The sequence below is a fragment of the Drosophila guanche genome, unplaced genomic scaffold, assembly GCF_900245975.1.
Source record: "Drosophila guanche unplaced genomic scaffold, DGUA_6, whole genome shotgun sequence".
NCBI lineage: Eukaryota > Metazoa > Arthropoda > Insecta > Diptera > Drosophilidae > Drosophila > Drosophila guanche.
The window spans coordinates 5,060,489-5,086,145 of record NW_022995745.1 but is presented as its reverse complement, the minus strand read 5'-3'; the positions used below and the strand labels follow the sequence as shown (position 1 = coordinate 5,086,145).

The following is a 25,657-nucleotide window of genomic DNA, read 5'->3' as shown; positions in this document are numbered from 1 at the left end:
CTGTCCCGTTCCGTCAGTCACTATCTGACAAACGGATAAATCGAAATTGATAGCTGAAAATGTTATGTTTGTTGGCTTGTTGGTGCAAGGGCTTGACCAGTTTCCGGCGGCTTATAGATATCTAATTGAAAATGATCGATGAACGATGAATTAGGTAGCTGGGGTAGATCTTCTCCGCTGTTCCGATCCTTCCATCCATCCATCCATCCATCCATCTGTGACTATATGTGGTTGCAGTAATTGTTTTGGTTTTTGGTTCGCTTATTGTTTTGTGGCTTTCATTAAATGCTATAGGCTCATAAATATTACACACACTTTTTGTTTTGCTTAAAAAACTATACATATACATACACAAATATGGGTACGTATGTATGTATGTGTACAAATTACTATATAAATCGATCGCATGCGATCGCCCTGGGAACGCTGGAATCAAATATGGGTGGAAAATACCATACATGCATATATGGACTGGGACAATACGATTTCGAGTATATATGCACACACACCCACACACACACACAGAAGAAAGGGAGTTATGGCTAGACATCCTTGTAGTCCACAGATAAATGCAGAAAATTGTCAGGATAACTCAGGTGCTCGGACATCCATTGCACCTGCGTCTCCTCGTGCAGATCGATTCCATGGGTGCGAAATCCAACTGAAAAATACACAAAATCAAAAAGAATATAGATAAATACATACTCTCACAATTCCAATTGTTTTACAACTATTTATTGAGCGATTTTCATTGTCATTTCCCTGATTCGATCTTTAAAAGCCACCCAGGACATGTGATAGTGTACCCAGATCATAGCAGTACGAGGCTGTATCTCGACTCTAGACAGCAGTGACTACCCTAGGCATGTAGGCTATAATTATATAAATGATTTGCAATCAGTATTTTCATTAATGAGAGAGACAGCTCTGATCGTAGTCTTAATAAATGCAGCCTATTACATGCACATATATTATAATGAATGAGATCAGCCAGCGATTACTTCAACAGCGGCTTTGATAACGATTGTCCCACACTCCGACCGCCCTTTCTCTAGCTCAGACTCACTCGGTACATCCGATTATGATTGGTAAGTGGTAGGGCGGTAATCCATAATTAGCGCACAGAGTCGTGTCCCTCCCCATGGAGGAAGTACACTTCATGGCGTGTTGAGAGTTCTTCAAATTGCTTTCGCATGGAAATCAAAGTTTGCTGCGTTATCGACAAGTGTTAACAGCAGTCGCCAAGTGTTTGCTGGTTGAACAATTCAACACAAATTTCGTCATTTTTAATTATAGCATATGAACTGTAATTATAGATTGCCGATCGCCGATTGTCGATTCTCGATTTGAAGCTATGGCCGGATTGCCAATTGCCTGCCTGCCGGTTGCGCGCAGAGTGCGTCGTCTCCCTCTACCCCACCAGAGCCCACCCATTGAAAGTTGATTTTGTTTTTTTTTTTCGTTTCCTAGTACTTACTGGTAGGTATATTTGTTTGCAAGTCCAAGTCGTGGGCCATATAATATATGTACATATGTATGCACGAGTATAGAGAGCAGGTTTGTGGTGAGTATTCCTACTCTGATAGTGATAATGGCTGATTACATACAGTGGGAGGCGAATGAGTGTTGGACAGAGATAAGATTTGTGCAACGGGGCGAGTTCAAGTAGGGCGCATACGCATACGATATGATACAATATAATGTTTGTATGTGTACGAGTATGTACTGTACTCCATTCGATGTTATTCCGATTCTGATTCGGATTCAGATTCAGTAGCAGCCAGCGGACAGCGGACAGGGGCTATGGCTGTGACCAAGTCACGAGTTTAATGACCAAGCGAATGATGGCGCTCCCAAAAATTACGAGCAAGTATTAATAAACGGAATCAAATCGCGTTCAAGTGGAAGTATGGGAAACAAATGAAATCAGTAGATGTGGGCTGTAGTATTGGTTATGTTCGTGGGATTAAAAGGGAAGCGAAAATTCCAAGCGAATACCAAATGGGTTGTGGATCCAAGGATATACAGATCAAATGTGTCCCATCTTAGCTATTATGATGGAATAAAGAGAACGTTGACACTCTAAAATGTTATAGATTAGAGAGAATAAACAAATAAAAATATAACAAAATAAAGAAAAACCACAAACATCAGAGAAACCCCACAGGAAGGTGCACTTAAAGAGATCCCCATTTTGGATCTTTAAATAAAGGAATATGTTCCAAGACCACTAAAAATCAAAGAAGACTACTCCAATTCCCAGAGATCATAAATCATTCCAAAGAAACCAACCTGAACGATATAAACTATTAAACTGAGACAAAACCCCATTGACATGAGTACTTATAAAGATACATATAAATACATGAAGATATATTTTTTGGATCTTGGCGACAGCAAACAGAAACAGAAATCAACAACATTTCGAGAGGGCCGGACCCCAAAGAGTGACAGAGGGAGAGCGACAGTGGCGCCAAACCGTCTGAAAATTTATTGATCCCATTTTTATTATCGTCAACAGCACAACACTTTGGGGTGATGGGGTGCGGGAACGAAAGCGGTAGCGGTGCCTTTGCCCACAAAGGGGAGAGGAGGAGCGGTAAGTAATAGCTCATGCCTAAAAATAAACCAAAAACGCAGCCAAAACTGTTGAATGTTGAATGACTTCGATAAGGCGAACGCCCAATGCCCAATCATCATAATCATTTAATAGATTGTGTTCCATAAAGCCATAAAAAGTGCCCGGCGAAACGACCGACCGACCGACCGACCGAACCAACGATCCACCGATCGTTTCAATTCTAAACGTTTCGCCGCTCTACTCCCACTCCACACTCCACTTCCCCTCTCTGAGAAAAGAAATTTGCGGTTCAGTGACGCCATTAAAAAGTGCTAGCGTGATGGATAGAGAGAGATGCAGACAGAGAGTGAATGAGGGCGAGAGCGAGTGAGATACAGAGGAGCCAACCCGCTAATCAATTTGCACGGTATTCGGTAGAGGGATGGGGTCTGTTGTGCTCATGCAACGGAATGTGACACATAATTGAAGGGTGTCATCGAAGAACATTCAATTTTGGAAACTCTTTTTTTGTGTCTAACGTCAAAGTCGATGATTTTCGGGATCAAATGATGGTTGAAGTGGCATAAAACATCAAACAATTTAATAATCGAGCATGTACCGGGTATCCTATTGTCGATGCACTTTATTGCAGCGTTGACTCTTTGTTTTTATTGCTCTTCTTCTCTCTCTTTTCTTATGCAAGCCATATTCGCTGGCGGAGGTTGGGAGAGGAAGATGAGGGGTTTAGCTGGTATTAATTTCAATTATAATTTGGTTTATTTTCATACAGCAACATTGTCAACCGGCGGGTCTCCGCGCCAGCGAGAGTAATGAGAATCAAAACTCGCTGACGCTACAGTTGGCTGGGGTGTGGGGCTGCGAAAGAGGGAAGGCATATGCACACATAGATAGCAATTGACGATCCGATCCGGATCCACCAGACAAAAAAGAAAACATTGTTGCAATCCGAGAAGAGTGAGAGGCGAGAAACGATGGAATCTACAGCACTACATAGTTGTATGGAAGGAAGCTCCACACAGAAGAGGAGCCATCATAATGATCTCCGATTTCTGGCATAAGACCCAGAGGGCTAAAAATACTTTGAATCATTCTCAAATTTTAATAGCTCGAAAATCCAAAGACAACTTTAAATCTTAAGAGTATTGCGGATCTGGGGATGAATTTCCTCAATATGAGGCTCCGCTGGGAATGAGTCTTTGGCATATCTCTATTCCATCTGAAAGTGGAAGAGTTTCTTGAAGGTATTTCCGATTCGTATAGTTCAGTTTTCAGGTAGATATGGCCATGTCCGCCGTCTAATCAAGAGTAATAAATTAATGAAAAATATTTCCATTTCAGCTGTAAAGATCAATCAAGGTGCATCCTCGAACGATCTATGATTCCCAAAGGTTCCTTCCTCTTCGCTCTACGTATTATTGAATCACTAGGATTTACTATGATTTGTTCACCCACCTGATGCCCACCTACAGGGGTTGTGTACACACAGCTGCTCCTGCGGCTGCTGCATATTAGCCCACCCAAAAACTAAGGCGTGGCATGGCCAATTGTCACACAACACACACACTTGCACACGGACACATGGACACATGCACAAAAGAGATGGCATGGCAGGCAGGCCAGGCCATGCCAGGCGCTGCTTTGTGTCTCCTTCCCATTTTTGCAGGTTGCCATTGTGTTTGTCTGATTGACGAAATGCAAACGAAAATGTGTCGAAATGGGACTAAGCAAATGCAATAAGTGAGGAGTGCAAACGAGAGAATGGCAGGGGGAGAGACCCAAGAGCTGCCATAAAGAGATGCAAGAGAGCCAGGCAGTGCAGGGCAGAAGCAAAGGCAAAGGCAAAGGCAGAGGGCAGAGAGTGATAAACATTGAGGTGCGATTTCCGTGCGCCGCCGTTTCACTGGAGTTCTCGCGCACTGCACACAACACAAGTAGGATGATGAGGATAAGGAGGGTAGCAGCAGCAGGAGGTGGGGAAAGGAGATGAGGTGTGGAGTGTGGTGGAGGAGGAGGAGGTGGCGGTGAGACAAGGTGAGACGCGGCGAGGTGATGGCGAAGGTGTAAATACAAATAAGCGGAGGTGATATCTCAGAACTTCCTTTTCACACATTCGAAAGAGCAGACACCCTACACAAATACAAACACAAACACATGCACACACACACACACATATAGTAAATAAGCATCAAAACAGCAGGTGAGGTATTGCCGCTCATCGAGTGGCATAATTTGTTAGCAACTCTCCCTGTGCTGTTTGTGCATGCAAATCTCGTGAGCGGACTCTTTGGAGAGCGCCTCACCTTTTCTTGAAATACACTTTTGCACACAGTTGCAGCGAGCCTCATGCACATTTGGCGTGGAGTTGGCGTCGCTGTCGGAACGCCAACGCCACCAAAAAACAAAAAACAAAACAACAAAAATGTGTTGCTGTTGTTGCTGCTTTCCGGTGAACAGCAGCGAGTAAGAGACCGAGAGAGAGAGAGAGAGAGCGGGAGAGATCCGCTGCTGCAGAGTGCAGTGCGCAGCCGGCGGCAAATCATGAAAGCGCCTCCTCAGCCGCACGAACCACCAGCAGCAGCAGCAGCAGGAGTAGAAGCCAACGATGAAGTGAAGGAGAAAGAGGAATGGGGGAAGGAATGGAGAATGAAAAATGGAGAACAGTGAAGAAGAGAGAAGGCAAAGGCAAAAGCCAAAAGAAATGCGTTTCTTTTATTTTTGAAGCGTCTTAGATTCTCTGCCGCAGTCGCAGCCTACCTCTGCCACTGCCACTGCCAGGGCTCGACGTCAGCGTCATCATCCTCAACATCATCATGTTGTTGCTTTTGTAGATTTCGTTTTTTGATTCTTTTTCATTTTTTGATTTCTTGGAATCGCATCTACTTTGAACCTTTCACGTTCCCGAACGCCGCCGCCAACGCCGTCGAACACCAACCCAACCAACAAACAACCGACCGACCGACGAACGAACGAGCGATCCCCGGTCCCAGTCCCATTGCCGGAGAGTGCATTGTATATTTGAATTTCATTTCAATTTAAATACAATTTTCTATGAAAATGCACGCACTACAAATACGTGCAATCGTTACCATCTCCAATCCCAGTCCCCGTCCCAGACACGACCCCCTCCCCAACACACACACAGCACACACAATCCGAATCCATGGGCCTCGGGGCACCCCAGGCAGCAACAAATTGATCATGTTTTGAATGCATTTCTGTTTGATTTGAGTTCGGATTTGTGTATCCGTGAATGCAAAAGATATTTGATAGAAGGGAGTGAGGAAAAGAGTAAACGGGTGGGGTAGGGAAAGGGAACCCTCTCTATATGGAATGTACTGAATATCATATATTTATCGGGTATGAAGTCTATTTGCTTCAAGACCTAACAATCAAATAGCATCCAACAAATTGAAAGTTTCAAAATGTGTAAAAACAATATCCTTAAAGGATATTGCGAAATTTGAGGGATTTTTATAATCTTCACAAAGGAAAGCCCTACGCAATGGATAGTACATAAATTGTATTATTTTAGTGATAATATTCTTATAAGCAGCACACAAAGGAGGCCTGGCGAAGTACCAACAACTTACACCTAAATCAATGTTCTTTGATGAAATGAGGAATGCTAGTCTGACATCCTTCAGTTAATGTTAATTGAAATAAAAGATTTGTTGCTGATCCTACGGCTAGATGAGTTCCTATGTGGCGAAATACATACTCTAAACAGTGAACGATTGATTCAATATTTTTGGGAAATAAAATTGTAATATAATTAATGATAGTTGTACTTTTTTTTTCGATTTTAAAATCGGAAAAGTTAACTTGGTTACCTCTTGTAAATAAAATAAATATACAGAACTAAAAAGGAAAGAAGTCCATTCAAAGATCAATTAAAAACCCCTTAAAGGTACGAATAAACATAAATTAAAGCAACCAGTAATCCAATTGCTTTAAATCCTGATTATAAATAATGGAATACCATGGAAAATCTTTCTATAATCACAATTAATAAGGGTATAAGAAACAAAAAAAAAAACTAAAATAGGAAAGTTATGCCTTAATAATTAATTTTAAAAAATTCTCCAATAGAACCCACACAAAGAGGATTCTAAATTTGATCACAAATATTGTAGAGAAAGGTGACGGTGACGCTTTATGGGGTACTTGGTGGCTGATTCGTTTTGCGCCTCTAAGTAAACCCCCAAAATGCTGCTGTCTTTAAAGAGTGTTCGCAACATTGACCTGGGTTTAACTTTTTAACCCAAATCCCCGGTGATGTACGCAATAAATAATGCTGATCCCCGATCCCATGATTGCGGCTGAGATTCGCATAGGTATGGGATGATGTTCTTCGTGTTGCATTGGCCCACACCTAAGCCAGGCGTGCTAAGGAGCTGCCTGTGTGTAGGTGTTCATCAAGGACACAGGCAGCGATAGATTGAGAGAGAAGGATAGTGTGTGCAACATGTGGATGGATGGTTGGATGGATGACCTTTGGGAAAATACGTGTTGATCGATGTTTGAAACTGGAAGCACTACTCTCTCTCTCTATCCCTACGATTTCGAATGCCATTTGTTTAGAGTTCTCGAGGCAGACCCTCTCACCTTTCAAATGTGGAAATTCCTTGGATCGAGAGAAGGCCATAAGCATGCAAATAAAAATTTCACACCTTGGCCGAACGGACCCGGCAGGGTGCTGCTGCTGCTGCTGCTGCACTCTATGCATCGTCGAAGACATCTGGGGAAATACCCAACCTGCCCGTAACATATGGACATGGACTCACCAAAAACAGAACCAAGGATCTTAGCCACTGCCCGGCCGATTGTCAATGAATAGAAGAGAGCCAAGAGACACACAGAGATAGAGAGAGAGAGAGAGAGAGAGAGAGAGCGGGAGAGAGCGAGAGATATTTTTCCTGACCAAGTGGTTCCTGAAAAATCTACACAAAAATACATGTATAATTCCTAAATCCCAGCCGCAGGTATTTAGTTCCGCCTTTTGCCTGTCTTTCGGAATTCCCAATGCTATTATTGCACCTAAGCCATCCACAGAGAGAGAGAGAGAGAGAGAGAGTCGGAGGAGGAGTGGAAGTGGGAGTAAGTGGAATATTCACCATTCCATCTCTCTTGCTCGCCATGTGCTTGCCATCTCGCTCTTGATCATGCTATTGTCGTCGCCGCGGCGCCGCAGGTCAGGCTGGCTGGAACCCAACAGCGATGTAACGTGCTCTTTGCTGACGCTAGAAAATCCACACGCACTTTTCATTGTAATGAATAGATTTTTCATTCGTTTTGTCTACAGGCTGAATGGCTCGCCCGAGACCGAGCCCGAGCCCGAGACCGAACCGTACGAACACTTGGCCGAATAGTTTTGCCCAAAGGGGAATTTGAGGAAACCTGCCTGGAATGCTGCAGGCTATAGCCATAGTCCATGTCTATTCTATATACCCCCGGGGGCATTGTTCCATATACAAAAAGAGGAGGAGGAGGAGGAGGAGGATGAGAAGGTTGTTTTTTTTCATTTTACGTTTTTGTTTCGCTGAGACATTGATGAATTGAAGAATGATTGCCAGTGTGCTGCAGGGCGGATCGCAGTCGGCGACTGAGAGGCACAGTACGGTGCGGCACAGCTCGTTTGTGTTATTCAATAGAAAAATAAATAAGTCAGACAGACATGCACTTGGCCGGGCCAGACTGACTGGCACCTTTTCCTTAATTTCTAAAAGACGCTAGGTCTGGTTCTGACAATAGATAGACGAACAGATACAGAGAGAGAGAGAGAGAGAGAGAGACCGAGACGAGATGCTGTGTGATGCTCCATCGCCTCTTGCATTTAGAGTGCCTGTGGTAATTGATAGCCGGAAAATCCTAGGCAGTTGGCAGTAGACTGGACTCACCCGCTTTGCGTTCAGGTGTTGATAATTCGGCCATCAGGTCGGCGAGGCTCTTCTTTTGTCCACTTTCGATTATGGGCGAGATCAGTTTTTGCGTGTACGTGAAATCCTATTAATGACCAAGCGGAATCCATCCAGATCCATGAAATCGAAACACAGACACACAATTGAATTGAATTTGTAAGGTCGAAAGGTGCCCCCGCCTACCACTCACATCATCGTTGTAGAGGCGAACGGGAATGTTTTTGAATGACTCCTGGTCGCCGTAGGGCTCCATGAGGCGTCTGTTGACTGCCCAAAACTGATCAAATTTATCATTGATCAGGCCCAGCCAGAGCTGATTGTGGTCCTTCTTTTGCATGGCCGATATGACCAGGCCGCGATGTTTCAGCACATCCGCTTCCTTCAGGCAAGACATGTAGTGCGACTCCAGCAGCTCCCTGCAAAAACACAGACACAGAATAAGTAAGTGCATCATTTGGTTGTTACGCTTAATACTTTGAATTCATTTTGACCAGCGTGTCCTCTGGGAATTTGGAAAAATGTATTGTCAGGCCCCAGGGTGTGCAGTCCTCCTCCGGATGCAGCAAATCGTACAGCACACCTAGCCAGAACAAAGCATTAGTATTTTGCAATAGGAATTTTAGGCCAACTGTCCCACCAATTGGATAGTGCAGCCGCAGCGGCGTCCCGTTGTAGTCGAACCAAACGGCACCATCCTGATGCTCGGCGGCAATGTAGCGGGTGAAATACTTGCGCACCTGTTGGGGGCAAGGGTTTTGTTTTGAAATGGCAAATTGGCAATTGGCAATTGGACGTTTGTATGATGTTTTTGTTACCTTATCGGTGACCAGCGGCAAGTAGCTGAGGCGGGAGACCATCAGGTAGAAGGGCTCTGGCTTGATGCCCACTATCTCGTCGCGGTCAGCCTGGAAGCAGATGCCAATCTGGCCCTCCCATATCATGCGCAACACCTCGCGGTCGTGGGCCATGGCTATCTTTTGCTTACACTTTTAATTATTATTGTTATTATTATTTCTTGCCTCGAACAGTGTAACCTGATAATAGAGATGGCACCCGTACATCGATATAGCACTGCTCGCGGTAACGATATATCGGGTACAAACGCGTTAGTGCTACGCGTTTATGAGTAACAGTGTTGCATAACTGAATGAATATATAAATGTTAAAATTCAAATGAAATGGTTTCACCTAATTTAAACAGCTAAATAATTAATTCAAAATATTGTGCAAACTTTGCAATACATTTAGAGAATGGTGCACATATCGACACGTACATATCGATGGCGATCGATTGCAGTTGACGCATGCAACCGTGAAGCGCATAAATAAATACTGTTATCGTTATCGCCTGCTCGTTTTACATTTTAGCTTCGGTTGTGTTTTTTTTTGTAATTTAATTACCGTGAAATGTAAATATGAAGTGGAATCTCGTTGCATATGCCAGCACAAAATCAAATCTACTGCGAATTGACCAAATTGGATGAGAACAGACGCAACGCAAAGGCCCACACCGATCCAGTAGAGGAATATCCGAGGCGCATTGTGTGGATAGATCGGGTCGAAGACAACAGAGGAGACGACGGGAGGGACGACGACGGCGACGGCGACTACGACGACGGTGTGGTGGTGAGGCGGCGCGGCGCGGTGGTACGGACGCAGCACAGAATGGATGTTGAAATACCTGTTTTGGCTGGATATCTTAATGTTCCAACACAAACTGGATTTTCGCTAAATCGCATCTCAAAAAAGGTATGAAACCTGTGTGTGGCAGCACTCCTTCCTTCCTCTATTCTGCAATTCTTTCTCTCCCGCACATCCCAATCGCAATCCCTCGCCATCCCCATTCCATTCAATATATGTGAATATGTTTCGTTTTTGCAATTCAATTTCGAATCTTAATTTGAATATTTTTGTGCCAAATGCGCATTTTTGATAAGTTAGGAAGAGGACAGGACACACACACACACACACACACACGAACGATCAACTGTTTGTTGCGTGTGTGTGTTTGTGTGCATGCCATCTATCTGCATGTGCATGGAGGGGATGGACATACCAGCCTCGTACTTGTTGCATACAAATGATGCCTGTCAACGGCAGAGGGAGCGGGACGTACATACAAGAGCGGGCCATGCCGCCAACATAAGTGTCGCTGATTTGCGCTTTGCGCACACGCACGCACACAGGCCACCACCAGCTGGTCGTCCGTCGATTCATCCAGGTTTCGTGGTATTCATTTCTGTATGTGTGTGTGTGTGTGTTGTGTTTCTTATGTTTGGTGGACAGGAAATTCTTGAGCACGCCATAAAGTGGTAGACTCTGGAGCAAATGCACATTTTGATATTTCCGTATGATGAGGAGTTATGTAACACAAAGAGTCTCCCAAATGCTCCTAGAACTTGAGCTCGGAATAAAGCTCCACATTGACCTTTAAGCGTGGCTTCAACAGCTGTCTGTTCGTTCTCCCAGCAGTAAAGTGCTAAATCGCCTGATCCTGCAATCCACTTAAATCATCGTCTCATGGATATCCTTATTTTTTTCTTTTGCAGAAGCCATGCAGTCGATATTGCCTGCTGTTCAAGGCCAGTCGCCATGGCATTGCCCGCCTGGAGATGTGCGAGAACAAGGACGACAAGAATCCGAAGATATTCACGCTCGAGAATTGTGTAAAGATCACACAGGACCCACCGCCGGACAAGCTCATTCACATTGTCAAGCGCAATGGCACACTCACCGTCAACACCAACAGCGATGAGGAGCTCAAGGATTGGATCACAGCCCTACAGACTGTCGCCTTTTGTGACACAGCCGCCGGGGGACATGCCGTTCATGGAGGGGCCATCGAGGAGGATAACGATCTGTATTGCAGCTCATTTGTACGTATAAATTATGGCTGATGGGAATCAGCCTTTGTCTTCTACTCCTCCAATTGCCTAATTCCTAATTCGTGTTGGTTTTGCTTGCCTGCAGGATGGCCTGTTCATGATTACGCTGATACCCTCGGAGGCCTCCATACGCTGCAGCATTGAACCGAAGACGTACATGCTACAGATGACGCCCACGGAGCTGCAACTGAAGTCGGAGGATCTGAATGTAACGATTGCCATGTGGCCGTATCGATTCATACGCAAGTATGGCTACCGTGATGGAAAGTTCACCTTCGAGGCGGGCCGCAAGTGCACCACCGGCGAGGGTGTCTTCACGCTGGACCACACCAATCCGCAGGAGGTGTTCCGCTGCATGTCCGCCAAGATGAAGTCGATGAAGAAGCTGATCAGCGGCGACAGCCTCAGCACGATCGAGTGCGGTGAGAATCAGTTCAGTGCCGCCGCTGGCATGGAGCCGGGCTCACGCAGCCCGTTGCCGCCATCGCCATCGAGCAATCCGCACGCTGGCGAATTTGAAATAAATTCGACACAGAGCTGCATATCGTTGCGGGGATTCATTAGCTCGAATGATTCGCTGAATAACTTTGCGGCGAGCAACGGCAGTGGAGGAGCGGCGGCAGCGGGCGGCGCTGGCGGTGGCGGTGTCGTTGCCTCCGTCACCCTCTCAGTGCCGCCCAACAGCAGCAAGCACATTCCGAACAAGCCGCCGCGCAAGCTGGGCGGCCTGGTGCCCGTCAGCGGTCCTGGCAGCCAAAACCATTGTGATAAATACAAGAATATTGTGAAATATGAACCTGTTGCCATAACGACATCCTCGCCCTCGGATGCCAACAGCAAGAATGGCGGCGGCAGTGGCTCCTCCATGGTGATCCTGAAGCCGCCCTCGCCGGAGACGATCGCCTCGCGCTCTGGCAGCACCTCGAGCATTTCCAGCACACCGCCGGACCTGCCGCTGCGCAACGAGAGCACCAAGCCGCAGCTGGAGCGCGACTACGAGTGCATCGAGAACATAACGGAGGCATGGCGCACACGGGGCGTCGGCGATGTCCGACACTGCGAGCGCATACCCTCCATACTCTGCGACACATCGGACTTTGTCCGCCAGCGATCCGTGTCCAAGCACAAGGATCTGGCGTCCAAGTCCAGTGGCAGCAGCACCACCAAGATCATCGACATCGACATTGGCGAGGGCGTAACGTCGTCACCAGCGACACCCAACAACAGCGTCGGTGTGCTCATGTCCTCATCGGACTCCAACTACGATCGCTTGGACTTTCTCTCGCCCAACAACAAGACATCCAGCGGCTACAAGACCATTGTGAATGTCACGCTGCCCGTCAATCGATTGCGCTGCAGTCCGCCGCCCCCGAATGAGTACGAATTGATTGCTAGTCCCGATACCGAGAGCTTTCGCAAGGCCGATGATAGCCATTTGGGTTATGGCGTTTTACGCAAATCAACTAATGCCAATAATAATAATAGCAACAACAACAACAACATTGGAATCTCTAGCAACAACAACAACAGCAACAGCAGCAATGCAACAACGAACAAAAGCAACAACGAATCTGCCTTGGATCATCGCAGCTACAATGGTCTGAACTATACGATTGTCAGCAAACCGAAAAGAGTGTAAGGTGTGTGTGTGTGTGTGTGTGGGGCAGTGTGGCAAGAAAGTTCAGTCTTTTAGCGCCAAACTTGTTTAAGAGCGACAGGCATACCCGAATCTCTGCGTTTGCAAACGCTTTCTCTAACATTTATCCAGGGTTAATTCCAGCCAAGGGAGGGACTGTTCACGATCATTTCCATTATGGATGGATGCCCTGAATAATCCTATAGAAAAACATTCCTCAAGCATCTCCTACAAATCGAATCGAGAATCTGTTTTTTGTTTGTTAAATTTATAATCTGTGATTATTTTTGTTAATTAGTTGCCAGCTCTGAAACTGCACTAATCGCCACTTGACTCTGCAGTTTTCCAGTTAATGTTTATGCAAAGTGTTTACCATTGGAAGACTCTGTATCCTTTCGCTTATGCTAAATTTGTGCACCGAGTAGAGTTTGTGCTGGCACACAGTAGAACCGCTTCAATCAGTCCTTAGATTTATTTAATTCTTTAATTCCTTTTTGGTAATAAGTTATAAATCGGGCATATACTGCTGCCATATATCAAGTTTGTTTTGAGTGTGATTTTAAAACAAAATGTTCGATATTTAAGTATACAATTCCTAAAGAAAAAAGTAATTTAAAGCTGCCATCCGATGCCATAGAAAGAACTGAGATCAAAGCACAAGGTTCCGCAGGGTTTTTCCTTTCTTTCTTCTTTCATTTTTGTTCAGTGTAAATAATTGTCTCACAGCATTCCCCACCAGTTATCACCGTCTATCCAGTGAGCATAGTCTTTGTCTCTTCTCATGCTTGCCAGCCAGACTGTCTCCACACCACAGCACACCACACCACTCACCCAGCACCACTGACGCAGCCTTTGGCCCACTCATTCCCGCACCCCACGCAACTCCTCGCAACATTTGAGTTCTCAAACCAGGCGCCATCATAGCAGGATCGTTGTAAACGACATTTACCTTTTTTTTTCTCTTTACGTATTATGCCAATGTGTCACAAAAGACAACAGCCAAATGCACATTTGGGGCAACAGCAACAAAAAAAAAACGCATTTTACTTGGTAGAAAAAGAAAATCATCCTTTTTTTTTTACTTTACGTTTACGATTATGATTATGATTATTGTAATTATTATTTTTTGTGTCTGCAAACTATTATTGTGTAAATAAAGAACAAACAAACAAACTAGAAATCACTCTAGAAATGTCCGAGTGCAGGTTGAAGCTGTTAGCTGATGGAACTCAATCCTCAATGTATCTTTGTCTTTGCAGCAATAAATACCATAAATCAGGCTGAAATCAGGAGAAGGCCTTTGTGCTGGGGCCATGCCATCAAGGAGATCCGAAAATCAACCACAAGACGGACACCTCTCCAGGCATCGGGAACTACTGCTGCTGCTAGAACTGTAAGGGCTCCTCCTTTGAGCACAGAGCGGAGTACTGGGGATTGGCTTTGGTCTGGCAGGCGCCGCCTGCTGCCGAGCAGGCGGAGTACACGGGCTTGCGCAGTGTGTTGCCTGTGGCATAGTTGCAGGCCACCAGGAAATGGTGGAAGCCTTGCCGCTTGAAGCGCGTCACGGCACAGCCCACGGCCACGTTCGCCTCATTGGCCATCACCGCAAAGTGGGTGACGTCCCTGTGGGAAGAGCAAGGGCTCACAGTGGATCACACAATATTCATTGACATCTTGGACTTACGGTCCGCTCAGATGGAAGGCTTGCAGCTGCTCTGCTGTGATGTCATTGCCCTCGGCCGCCCAATCGTCGGTGGCACGCTTGAGGATCCGCTCCACGGCGCTGGGAATGATGCCAGCGAATCCCGCCATATAGAGATTCTGACCGGATTGCCTGTACTTGTGCGTGTTGTGGCACTTGTCGTGCTCCAAGAGGCACTGCCTGGCATTGAGCTCGGCCAGGCGGGCCAGCTCTGGGTCCCACGAAATGGTGGCCATGCGACAGGCGGCTCTACGAACAGTGCCTCCTCCGCTGGCCCACTTCTGGCGCAGGGTGTTGTGTGCATCCACCAGCTGCTTGCGTGCCGCCTCATCAATGTCCAAGCGAGTGGCGTCCGCAGGACACGAACGGGAAAAGTCCTGCGGGGTGGGAACAAAATAAACGACAGTTTGTGGCTGCATCGTTAAGGTTATTGGTCGGCGATTTACCCCACGGTTGCGGCACGCAATGTGCAAGGTATCCACGGGGCAGAGTTCCGGCCGGCAATAGTCCTGGGAGTCCACGAGGCAGGCGCCCAACGCGAGGCACATCACGGCCATGCATCGGAGTTGCATTGCTTTCGGTTTTTGGCTTTAGCCCTTGCGCTTAGCGGCTGCTTTATAGGGCCCATTATGTTAGTGGGGTTGGTTATCAGTGGAGCATGGTGGAATGCCCTGTGGTGCGGTGCAGGCTCTATGATTCAACGTCAAACAATTTGAGAGACCGCGCTTAAAACAGTGTGGGTAAGCGGCCAATGGCCAGTAGCGATAACAGCTATCGATATACGATGGCGGCAATTCAATTTCATTTTAAAAATTGCAACCAATTTTATTTCCAGCAAAAACGGATGGCAATCTCACGTAGCCCCGCAGCGCCCTGGCCATCCATCAAATTGATTTTGGTAAGTGGGTTCGGTTCCATGGTTTATGATAACTTCATGTATATGTGAATGGCGCTCGTTCTTGTTGTTGTTTATTGTGTGCTCGCTTTTTTTTTACAATTTTGTTTACGCACAAAAATTGTGCTAACGTGCCGGTGGCAACGTCGTCGTTACACAAAGTACGTACTCCCGTAGCCTTTTCCTTTTCGATGGGCCACAGATAAGGCCAAAATCTATTTGCCGGCTAAAAATAGCACGACAATAGGAATAAATAATAGATTTTGGGGGTCGAAGTTATTGATAAACTGAGAGCATCGATCGTTAATTACTTTGGCAGGTTGGTGCCATGGCACATCCAGGGTATGCTTTCTTCCCCTTTCTTAGGGCATAATTACGCTGGCTAGTGCTGCTTGCTGCCGTCTTTCCACTTATCACTTGAGAAGCATCTGACAGCCGCTCTGACAGCATCAGGGTTAAAGTGGGGGGGAGAAATATTTACCATGGTGTGGATTACACATAAAATTTAGACATGTGTGTGCCTGCCCCCTAAGAGTTTTCGAAGATTTGTTTAGATTGTTCATATGTTTCTGTCGTGATTTGTTTTTTGTTTTTCTCTCCTTCTTAGAATGATATTTCGTTGTCGAAGGTCGATTCCAGCATTAGTATTACATTAACATTTACATAAAATTGCCATTAACATAGCCAAGCGGATCTTACATATGCAAGTACATACCTATGTTAGGTAACAGACCGGCACAGAGCCTATAAAACTGTGCGCACGATGTGGGCAAATCAATAATAATGATATTTACCCATTTTATTTACCCGAAAAATGTCGAAAAGCGGTTTCCAAATCTGTTTACGTTTTTCATTTACTCCTTATTTACCTTTTTTTTTGGTTGGTGGGTGGGGATGGGGCTCCTAATCTTTAAACTGAAACTAATTTTCATTTCGCTTTTATCTCGGTTACAAAATCCTCCTCCGATGGTCAGAAAGTCATGTGTGTGTGAGTGTGGCTTTTGTTTTTGGTGGATGGATGAGGTTTTATCAAGACCCAGACGGGGAGCGGCATAAACAGGTCGCTGATAAGGCGACCGTCAGCTGTAATTCAATTTACAACAGTGGGGCCCTGTTAACCTTTATGCGGTTCTAGAATTCCGAATTTAAAGCACTTTCGAGGTAGTGCCCGAAAGTAAAAACTCAACAAGTGTGTAAGAGCTGTAGACCACATTACGACAATAAGATACCCTGTTAGCGGTACATGGTGTATGTGTGTGTACATATATACAACTGAATTTGCATACCACACATACATATGATTTTACTGTTCAAATAGCATCCCTTCCTTTTTGCTAGTCAAACAATATCCTTCAGACTCGATAAGCACCCATGGAATTAAAAAGCCGTCCAACGAAGTCTCTCACGGTCGAACTCACTCGAGTTGAATAATTCTAAATTTCACACAACATATCCACGAACTCCACCTAGTACAGGGTATCATAAGGATGCGTTGCAAACAGTCACGTAGGCTCACCTCGCTGTTGTTCTGCCAGTGCAGGCAACTGGAAAGCGCACACGGACACCATGTGTCTATCTCCCTCTTTCCCACTCACACGAACGACGCAATTAAATTTTCTGTCATTTTATGTAAAGAGTGGAAAGTGGAGGGGTGGGAAGCACAAGAGAAGCCCTCACGCCACGCCAAGCTACGCCTTTCCACGGTGACAAGCAGAGTTCTCTGCCGCAGTCGCCGGTGTGACGACGTGCCAAAAAACGCATACAAAAACTTTACAAAAGCAACAAGAACCACTGCCGGCGCCCGCTGCTCTTCTGCTGCGATGCAGTGGATCATGGATGAGATGGATTGTGTGTGTTTACAAACATATGTATACGTATGTATGTATATGTATGTATGCACATCGGATGCCTCTGAGCCGAAGATGGGGGGCAACCACGTACACCAAAATAAAAATAAAGAGAAACAAAACAAAATAACCAAAACACAAAAAAAATTTAAATGGCGTTGCGGAAATCTCAACAGGCACTAAAATTGCTCGAGTGTGCGTGGACTGGACCTTGAAAAGCGCGACGAAGAGCAAGAAGCCGACTAGAAACTAGAAATGAAACGCGAATTCTACAGCAGCCGCTTGAGCCGGACAAGGTCTCCCTTTTTGGATTCGCTTCACTCACGCGTTACATTTACATATGTACATACATATATGTATGTACATATGTTTGTATGCAGTTCGTATGGGCAAGGAACAAGATCCACATACTGATTAACCTGGCACACGCCCCAGACCCCACTACCGAAGTATTTGTCAAGCCTAGACATCAGCCCCCAATTAATTCTCGAGCCCAGACCCCAGCCCCAAGCTAGGGGCTCACGCTTTTCGTTTATTACGCATTTTAATTGTCGCTTTTTACACTTTTTTGGAAAGCCCTTGATTGCTATGTGGATCATGTCTGCTGTGACGTCTGCTGACTGCACTGTCGTGTGGCTCCTGTCCAGAAGGGATGGTAGGTTCAATGTGCTGTTTGCGGGTGCGCAGGTACAGGTGCAGCCTCAAACAGAGTGTAATATAAGTATGTATTGATAACATGCACATGCTAAAACAGAAAGAGACGGAGACTGTTGCATTTGCAGCCAACCCTGTTTGTTGCTAGGCCTGGCGCCTGGTTTGTTACGTGACATTTTATCAGTCGCCCGAGTCTCGAGGTGCACCGTTGTTCTTGTACACGTCGTCCACCCAGCAACTGTTTTCGTTTATGCGCGCAGGTCGTTTCTAATCGTGTTTAAAGGTTTTAGGTGCGTACTTATTTAGGAGCATGCAAAACTTTGATTTCACAGACTACGTTATACTGAAAACTTCCCGAACGATAAAATGTTCCTTCCCAAATTCCAAACCCTCCATATTATTCTACGCTGTTGAACATGCAAGCCAACATCACGCTTTGTCGACGCATAAACCGTTCTGGAAACTTCCCAACAAACACATGTTTCGAGGCGAGGCGCCCAAGCCTCCACAGAGTGCAGTGCACTCTTTTCTATTCAACAAAAACTGTGCAGTGGCGAGACGTAGTGTGGGGGCCAACTCGTTGCAGTTTTGTTAGAGCAGTGCCGCTCCATTTTCTCTGTATTGATCTTGATATTCTTTCTCATTTTCCCATTTATACATTTTTCGGAGCCAAGTCCACTTAGCATGCATGCATATGTGCTTGTTGTGGGAAGGGGGACAGAAGGGCGCTTTGTTTGATCAAGACCACTATATGTACATATGTATGTACATATACCAGCCAGACACAAAACTGAACGTAACGCATGTAAAATGTGGGTGTGTGAGTGGGTAAACACATGCGTGAGGCAAGGAAGTAGAACAGAAACGGAGCGTCGCCTCTGCTGGCGTCGCTGCTATGCGTGTGTAGGGCTTGAAAGTGGGGAAGTCTACAGAGGGTAGCTCTGGTGCTCACATTTTGTCACACGCCGCGACCTAAATACGAATATTATTATATATTTTGTTTTTCGTTTACTTTATCAATGGTAAATTAGTCGGCTCGGCCCATTGTGCGTGCGTGAGTGTGTATGTTTGTGTTTACATAATGCAGTTTCTCTTGCCGCCACTGTACCGTTTTACAGGGACTGCAAGAGCAGCATCGCTAACATCTGTTGGTAGCTTTTCTTTAACCGGCTTACATTCCCCCCTCTCCAACGACCCGTGCCACTGACAATGTCTATTGGGGTCTATGTGTGTGTTTTTTTGTATGTATGTATTGTATGCTTCTCGCAACATCGTGCCGCTGTTTTCGAGCTATGTAGCAGCAGCTGTGCTCCCCGCGCACCCTTCTATGCTGGCATACTTCTTGTCCTCTTTTCACTCACGTACACATCCATAGAGCAACAGCGCTCTGTCGTTACAAGCGCCGCACAGTGGTTTGTTTTCGAAAATCATTATATGTTCCGAGTTATTGAATTTATATATATATATATATATATATATATATATATATATCTTCAATAAGGAATTGGCTAGTCATCATTTTTGCTACCTATTATATGAAACTGATAAAGCTAACAACTCGGTACATTTGATACAACATATTACATCTCTTTACATATACAAAATTCAGTAAAAAGTTGGATTAAGACGTCGGAACTCAGTTAAATTTATTTTTTTTACCAAATCAAAAAGTATAAATCAGGTTTGAGGCTTTTGATTTGATGTTATTATTTTAGCTGCATGTTTTGAGAAAACGAGCCACTGTGCGTCGACGTTGTCTTCGTTCCATACCGCGTCGGGCTGCGTCAAAACATTTTCGAACGCCTCAGAAAACGGTTGTTTTCGCTCCGTAAAAGAAGTTGAAGTCGAAGAAGAAGTGAAAAAAGAAGCAAAAACGAAGTCCAAGGAAAAGTTTGAAGAAGTGGAAGAAATAAAAGTGTAATACGCAAAAACGAACTTGCAATAAACATTTTTTTACAAGTTTTTAAGTGAAGTTATTTGTCCCCTGATAACCGGTTGTTAAATGCACAAGAAAACATTACAAACAAACAAAACCAAGCAACGTTGCACATTTTCTTGATTCAGTGCATCTAAAACTGCAGACAGACAAACAGCGTACAAAAACAACAACAAAAAGAAGTTACAGAGAAGAAGCAAAAGAAGAGAATACGAAAAATGGCCTTTTCCATTGTTAGCCGCAACATTTTGCGCACTTCGAGGGAAATTCTGGAACGAAATATGGCCGCAACGGTCGGTGCACTCCAGCAGCAACTGACCGCCGCCTCCCTGCCGCCCTCACCCACACACAGTGATTGCCATGTAAGTGCACATGTGTGTGTGTGTGTATTTCTGTTTCGATGTTAATTTAATTATAAAAAGAGATCCAAAAATGGTGGTAGAGTGGGAGGAGGAGAAGTAGCTCACTAAAATCGAGGCCAGTGAATCTGCAACTGTGGATTATTACACGCACGTACACAAAACAGAAGCACTTCTCAAACTGTTACTCAAAAGACAGTTTATACTCTCTCACATGAATTTTGTAAATTTGAGTACAGTTTAATTGTATGTATGAATGACATGAGTGATGATCATTCGGTGGCGGCCCCCTTCTCCAACCCAACCCCTTTGCGGCGTGGAAGAGGTGCCGAAAGAAGCAATTCTTTCACTCAAAACTCAAAACAACAAACTGTTGTGCCAGAAACAATCCAGAAGTTTCCATCATCCCAAGCCCAGAAAACAGGAAAAGGAAAACTGCGCAGAATTTTGCAGTAGAAACTTGCGCAAAGCGCCAAAGCGTAATAGTAAAGGAACAAAAACAAGAAACACACTTCCCCTCCCTTCCTTGCTACCCTTTTACCTTGCTTCCTTTCCTACCTCGTAAGTACACACACCCCTTGCCGTTCGGAACAGCTGAGCGAGAGAAAGAGAGATGGACAGCGCGGTTTGACAGCCATAATTATAGTCGTGCCAGAAGTGTTAGTTAACAGAAGTGTTAACAGTAGTTTTTGTTATTGGGAGATTTGTTCTTCCTGCTCGGGAGATTCACAGTTCTGTCTCCAAAAAAATGTTTGCGTTTTGGTTTTTGAGAAAAACTGATCTCTTGATTAACGAATCAACTTCGTCTGGAATTTGCCTCTGATTCTTTTCTTTCTATTCGCCTCTTTGGCGCACAGTGCTAGGGAACAGTGGTTCAGAAGTAGTTCCTAACAGTATGTTGGCTTAACATCAATGTTGTGTAATAGTTACAGGGGTTTCCCTTAAGAGCAGTCCATCAAATAATGTAGTTCTTACGGGGCAATCAATCAAAAAATCTTTATATTTTTACATTCAGTCAAGAAAGAGCCACAAGGAAGAAGCTTTTAATACCGTCCTGAGGCGATTCGTCTTAACTGTTGATTAACATTGACCTGTTGCTCGACTTTGCCTGATGCTTCTAATATTTCTAATTCCATTCTTATTTCGGCATAAATCAATTGGATCTTTTTTTTGTATTGTGTTATTTGTGAAACGTGATTTTCCTGTTTTCAGTCCCAGTCCCCAGACTAAAAAAATCAGACTGAAATAAAAATAAAAAGAGGCCCGCGCTTTTGCATTTATTATAACACAAATCGCTTTTGCCTTTTGGCCAGACTTCAGCTGAGAAAAAAAAACTTGTTTACAACCAAAAAACGTATTGTTTTCGTTGGACAAAGTTCGTTTAACCAAGCGAAACCACTGGAACTACCAGTGGGGCCCCAAAAAGAGGCTCCACCGATCGACACACACAAAGCACACGCATACACTGGTAAATTAGTTATAATGATATCATGTGGGGGCCGCCAACATCTGTATTTGGATTGTGTGTGTGGTGTGTGCGGGTCTTGAGGGGGGGGACCATTCTTATCGAGAGACATTCAAAACGCTTACAAGACTTTTGCTTGTAATTAAAAAAGAGAGTTCTCTTTATCTAATGGCATTGGCAGAAGCTGTCAGCAATGGAGGATGAACATTTCCTCTGAACGTGGTCTGGTCTATCTCATTATAATACCAGGAAAAGAGTGTTTTCTGGCCTCACGTAGCTTGGCGGCTCTGAAACTATTCAGGTTTCGGCTAAGAAGTGTTATAGTTGTTCCACCAGTACCTCTAAGACCTTCGCTCTGTAACTAACAGATCTCGTCTCTCTTTCACTCTCTCTCACTCTCTGGCAAGATCAATAGCAAAAAATCAAAACAAAACTGGTTCAGAATAATTTTTCAGGCAAACAGAACTGACCTTAACAATAGCCCAACACGCTCCACTGGAAAAAAAAACCAGAAAAGGCGAAGAGAGAGCAAGCAGTGTAATTAAGAGCATAATGTTTGTTTATACGCTGAAGGGCAACAGAAAAACCATAGCAACAGCATGAGGTTGAAAAACATATTCAAAAACAACAAACAACAACTTGAGCATAATATTGTGCAACAGCCAACTGTTAGTGTAACAGTAAACAGTCAACGGAGATATTTGGGAAAATACAACAATTAATAAGGGACTTAAATACCAGACAGCAGAATAAAGAAAGAAAACATATTCACAATGAAACTGTAAACTAATTCCTTCTTTCTTCCTCTTTCATATTATTGCAGCGCCTTCTACTCGTAACTGGTGGATATGGAGCCCACCCGCTGCTGTGGCACCAAATGCCCACAACCGCGGTCCAGGCCGTACGCAAATATTCTAAGAAATCCGCCGGAGCGGCCCGCCTGCGCCGCGAGGAAGAGAGCGACAGCGATGCAGACTCGGATGATGAGTTCGAGCAGCGCCGCCAGAAGACAAGCTCCAAGCGAAGCGAGCGGGTGAGTGAACTGCAGACACACAAAATACAATACACCAACATAAAAGCAAACAAATTAGGCCTCTGAAACACGGTCCACGTGGCTGAGAAAATTCCACGCGGTGCGCTTGGTATGCTGGAAACGTGTTTCGTAAGCTGCTGCTTGAGATACTTTCCAGTCCACGCGAATGGTGCGGCTCAATGTCGTTTTTTGAACCCTGTAGTCATAACAGAAGTTGGCCAACATTGTAACATGGCTTACAGTGTTCGTTTACAGGGCTTCCATGGCTTGCGATTCAGCAAACGGTCAAGATTTAATGCGATCAAAGCTTAAAGCTTGATGACGGCGCAACCGGAAACCACTTTTATGCTTTTAAGCTCTTCCTTTGAAATGCTGAAAACTTCCGACTCAGCAAGCAAGAGGTAAAAAGTGGTGATAAAGCAGTGTAGAAAAGCTGTTGGCACAATTACAACCCTCAAACAAGCTATCAAAGTAGTTGGTCCTAGCAAGCTTTACCGGTGGCCAAGTACAAGCAGTTTCAAAGTTCTATGAAGAACATCAAGCAGTTTCACTCACGAAGACTGCTAAATCGTTCAGCTTTGCAGCGCTTTCTGCATTCAAGTAGTTCATGTAAGCTTTCAAGCTGTATCTAAACGACTTACAATAATTTTGAGAATTCGGTTCTAGTGTTAGATAGAGGTTCTTATCCCTGGAAGGACATTGCTTTTGAGTTTAGTCGATTCAATCTGTTATTCATTTAAGCAGCTGCTGGAAGCAGAAAAGTTTAATTTAGGCACACAACCATATGAAAGTTAAAAAACATTACCACACACCTTTTTACTTGTGTTTTAAGCACGGAAAGTAATTGTTCATATCTTTTTGTATATTTTTAGGGCGATTCTGCCTTCTGGCGTCGCAAAATGCGCACTCTACACCGCATCATGGACGTGAACCATGACGGCGTCATCTCGTTCGATGATTTCAATTTGCTGGCCAAACGATTCAACGATCTGGGACACCTGACGCCCGAGGTGGCTGCCGAATTCAATGACGTGATCAAGCAGACCTGGGAGGAGCAGTTCGGGGAGATAACACCATACAATTTGGTGACTGCCGAACAGTTTCTGGCCGATTTGCATCATCGTCTGAACGACAAGAAGATGGCCAAGCGCATTGGACGCTTTTTGCCCTACTTGTTTAAGGTGAGCCCAGAATTTTCCATCGATTTATTTATATTTTTTTAACATATTTTGAATTTTAAACAGGCTGTGGACTTTGATCACACTGGCCATCTGGATCTCGAACAATACAAGCTCTTCTTCCGCTGTCTTGGACTGACCGAAGAAGATGCTGCCGTTTCCTTTGCTGTGATAGACAAGAACGGCGATGGCCAATTGTCGCTCAAGGAGTTTGTGCATTTGGGCCGTCAGTTCTTCATTACCGAGGACGATACAAAGATATCGAAGATGTTCTGGGGACCGCTAGTTGCTGATCATTGACGTGTCGCAGCCACTGCTGTAGAGTACTCACAAAAACAAGAACAACAACAACAACAAATTGTGAGACAACATCATGTTCAAGATGCACGATGCAATAATGAGCCAATGCTGCCCCAAACAACAACAACAACAAAGACAACGACAATTAGCCATCAGTCGTTGCCAACACGCGTGCAGGTGGCATGCGGCAGTTGGCCCTATCTACAGCATGTGGCGCCTCGTGAAAACAACAACAATCGAAACAACAACAACAACAGCAACAGCAACAATACAATTATTATAAGAAACATGAGCATTTACGACTATTTAAGGCAAGAGTGGAATCACACAGCCAAGCGCTATCGCCGCGAATCGGAGAGCGATGAGGATCCAACGCCCAGTCCCAAGGTGCGAAAACACAACTACAGCAACTATTATCAGCGGAGGGAGGAGGAGCGCGAGAGGGAGCGGAATGGTGGCACAGGAAATAACAATACAGTGGAGGACTATGATATACGATTTTTTTTCTACCTTAATTCGCTAATACTGTTCACGGTATCGTGCCGCAAGTACGAAGGCGATGACTTAAAACATTTTATTGTCGAACGCATACGTAATTTTGATCGTGTACGCCGCAAGGCTCGCAAACGCCGCAAGCGACAGCCCAAGAAAATGATGGCTGCCGAGCAACTGCCATGTTCCACTTGAGACTCGTGAGAAGAGACAGAAAGACGCCTCTGCAGTCCGCCCCCCCCACTATATCTATTCGTATTTGATATCTATTATTTTTTTGGCTAGTTAAGAGTTACGTTTAATAACTGATATACACAACCAACAGCAAGCATGATATGTAACAAGAATAAAACTGATTTTAATTTGTAATCGTAATCCCACAAACAATTCCTGTACTTCCGCTTCATCTGTAAAGCCCTTTGCGGTCGCTGCGAGATGTTAAATGTACAAAAAGCCGTCGACGCAGCAGACGACGGCTGCGGGCACATATCATTATGTAAACGCGAAATGCCTGCGAAGAGGATTTGCTGCGATATCAACTGAAAAGTGTTTAGGGGGTGTACAAAAATGGAAGCAGCGGGCGACAGGAAACGAGGAAAAATCCGACGAAGCAATGGATACTCTTGCGAAATGTTCACTTGGGAAATGCTCTATTCAGAGCCCTAAACTTGGGTTTTCTAGGATTTATTTGGTAAAATAAAATGTACGGTGCTAAAAGGGTTTTCTTGAAGTAAAGATGATACATGATTTAGGGGAGTTTTCTTATAGTACTTATG

General features: G+C 44.7%; 4 protein-coding genes across 4 annotated transcripts; 2 read left to right on the top strand and 2 right to left on the bottom strand.

Moving 5' to 3' along the window:
- Window positions 1-323: 323 nt before the first annotated feature.
- On the bottom strand, window positions 324-9,561 carry LOC117581103 (autophagy protein 5). Its single transcript, XM_034267994.1, has 6 exons — window positions 9,315-9,561; window positions 9,137-9,236; window positions 8,974-9,079; window positions 8,690-8,915; window positions 8,479-8,584; window positions 324-661 (listed from the first exon to the last, which is right to left on the bottom strand). The coding sequence occupies exons 1-6, from the start codon at window positions 9,465-9,467 to the stop codon at window positions 543-545; spliced, it is 810 nt and encodes a 269-aa protein (XP_034123885.1). The 5' UTR covers window positions 9,468-9,561; the 3' UTR covers window positions 324-542.
- A 262-nt stretch (window positions 9,562-9,823) lies between these two features.
- LOC117580964 (probable serine/threonine-protein kinase DDB_G0272282) lies at window positions 9,824-14,190 on the top strand. The gene is made up of 3 exons (XM_034267752.1): window positions 9,824-10,248; window positions 11,049-11,375; window positions 11,470-14,190. Exons 1-3 carry the CDS (start codon window positions 9,937-9,939, stop codon window positions 13,021-13,023), a joined length of 2,193 nt encoding a protein of 730 aa, XP_034123643.1. The 5' UTR covers window positions 9,824-9,936; the 3' UTR covers window positions 13,024-14,190.
- Window positions 14,105-15,418, bottom strand: LOC117580965 (antigen 5 like allergen Cul n 1). The gene is made up of 3 exons (XM_034267753.1): window positions 15,169-15,418; window positions 14,705-15,099; window positions 14,105-14,643 (listed from the first exon to the last, which is right to left on the bottom strand). Exons 1-3 carry the CDS (start codon window positions 15,292-15,294, stop codon window positions 14,406-14,408), a joined length of 759 nt encoding a protein of 252 aa, XP_034123644.1. The 5' UTR covers window positions 15,295-15,418; the 3' UTR covers window positions 14,105-14,405.
- A 4,484-nt stretch (window positions 15,419-19,902) lies between these two features.
- On the top strand, window positions 19,903-25,256 carry LOC117581074. Its single transcript, XM_034267956.1, is given in 4 exon segments — window positions 19,903-20,416; window positions 22,702-22,911; window positions 23,784-24,092; window positions 24,156-25,256. Coding segments are annotated over 4 exon segments (1,584 nt in total). The 5' UTR covers window positions 19,903-20,272; the 3' UTR covers window positions 25,077-25,256.
- Window positions 25,257-25,657: the final 401 nt, after the last annotated feature.

What these genes read in the sequence shown, in the direction of transcription:
- LOC117581103 (XM_034267994.1), bottom strand. Translation starts at nt 9,467, where the DNA reads ATGGCCCACGACCGCGAGGTGTTGCGCATGATATGGGAGGGCCAGATT. An exon ending in TGCCGCTGGTCACCGATAAG is followed by an intron (nt 9,237 to 9,314) that starts GTAACAAAAACA and finishes TGCCCCCAACAG; the next exon opens with GTGCGCAAGTATTTCACCCG. An exon ending in AACACCTGAACGCAAAGCGG is followed by an intron (nt 662 to 8,478) that starts GTGAGTCCAGTC and finishes TGTATTTTTCAG; the next exon opens with TTGGATTTCGCACCCATGGA.
- LOC117580964 (XM_034267752.1), top strand. Translation starts at nt 9,937, where the DNA reads ATGCCAGCACAAAATCAAATCTACTGCGAATTGACCAAATTGGATGAG. An exon ending in TAAATCGCATCTCAAAAAAG is followed by an intron (nt 10,249 to 11,048) that starts GTATGAAACCTG and finishes TTTCTTTTGCAG; the next exon opens with AAGCCATGCAGTCGATATTG. An exon ending in ATCTGTATTGCAGCTCATTT is followed by an intron (nt 11,376 to 11,469) that starts GTACGTATAAAT and finishes GCTTGCCTGCAG; the next exon opens with GATGGCCTGTTCATGATTAC.
- LOC117580965 (XM_034267753.1), bottom strand. Translation starts at nt 15,294, where the DNA reads ATGCAACTCCGATGCATGGCCGTGATGTGCCTCGCGTTGGGCGCCTGC. An exon ending in TTGCGTGCCGCAACCGTGGG is followed by an intron (nt 15,100 to 15,168) that starts GTAAATCGCCGA and finishes CCCACCCCGCAG; the next exon opens with GACTTTTCCCGTTCGTGTCC. An exon ending in GCCTTCCATCTGAGCGGACC is followed by an intron (nt 14,644 to 14,704) that starts GTAAGTCCAAGA and finishes CTCTTCCCACAG; the next exon opens with GGACGTCACCCACTTTGCGG.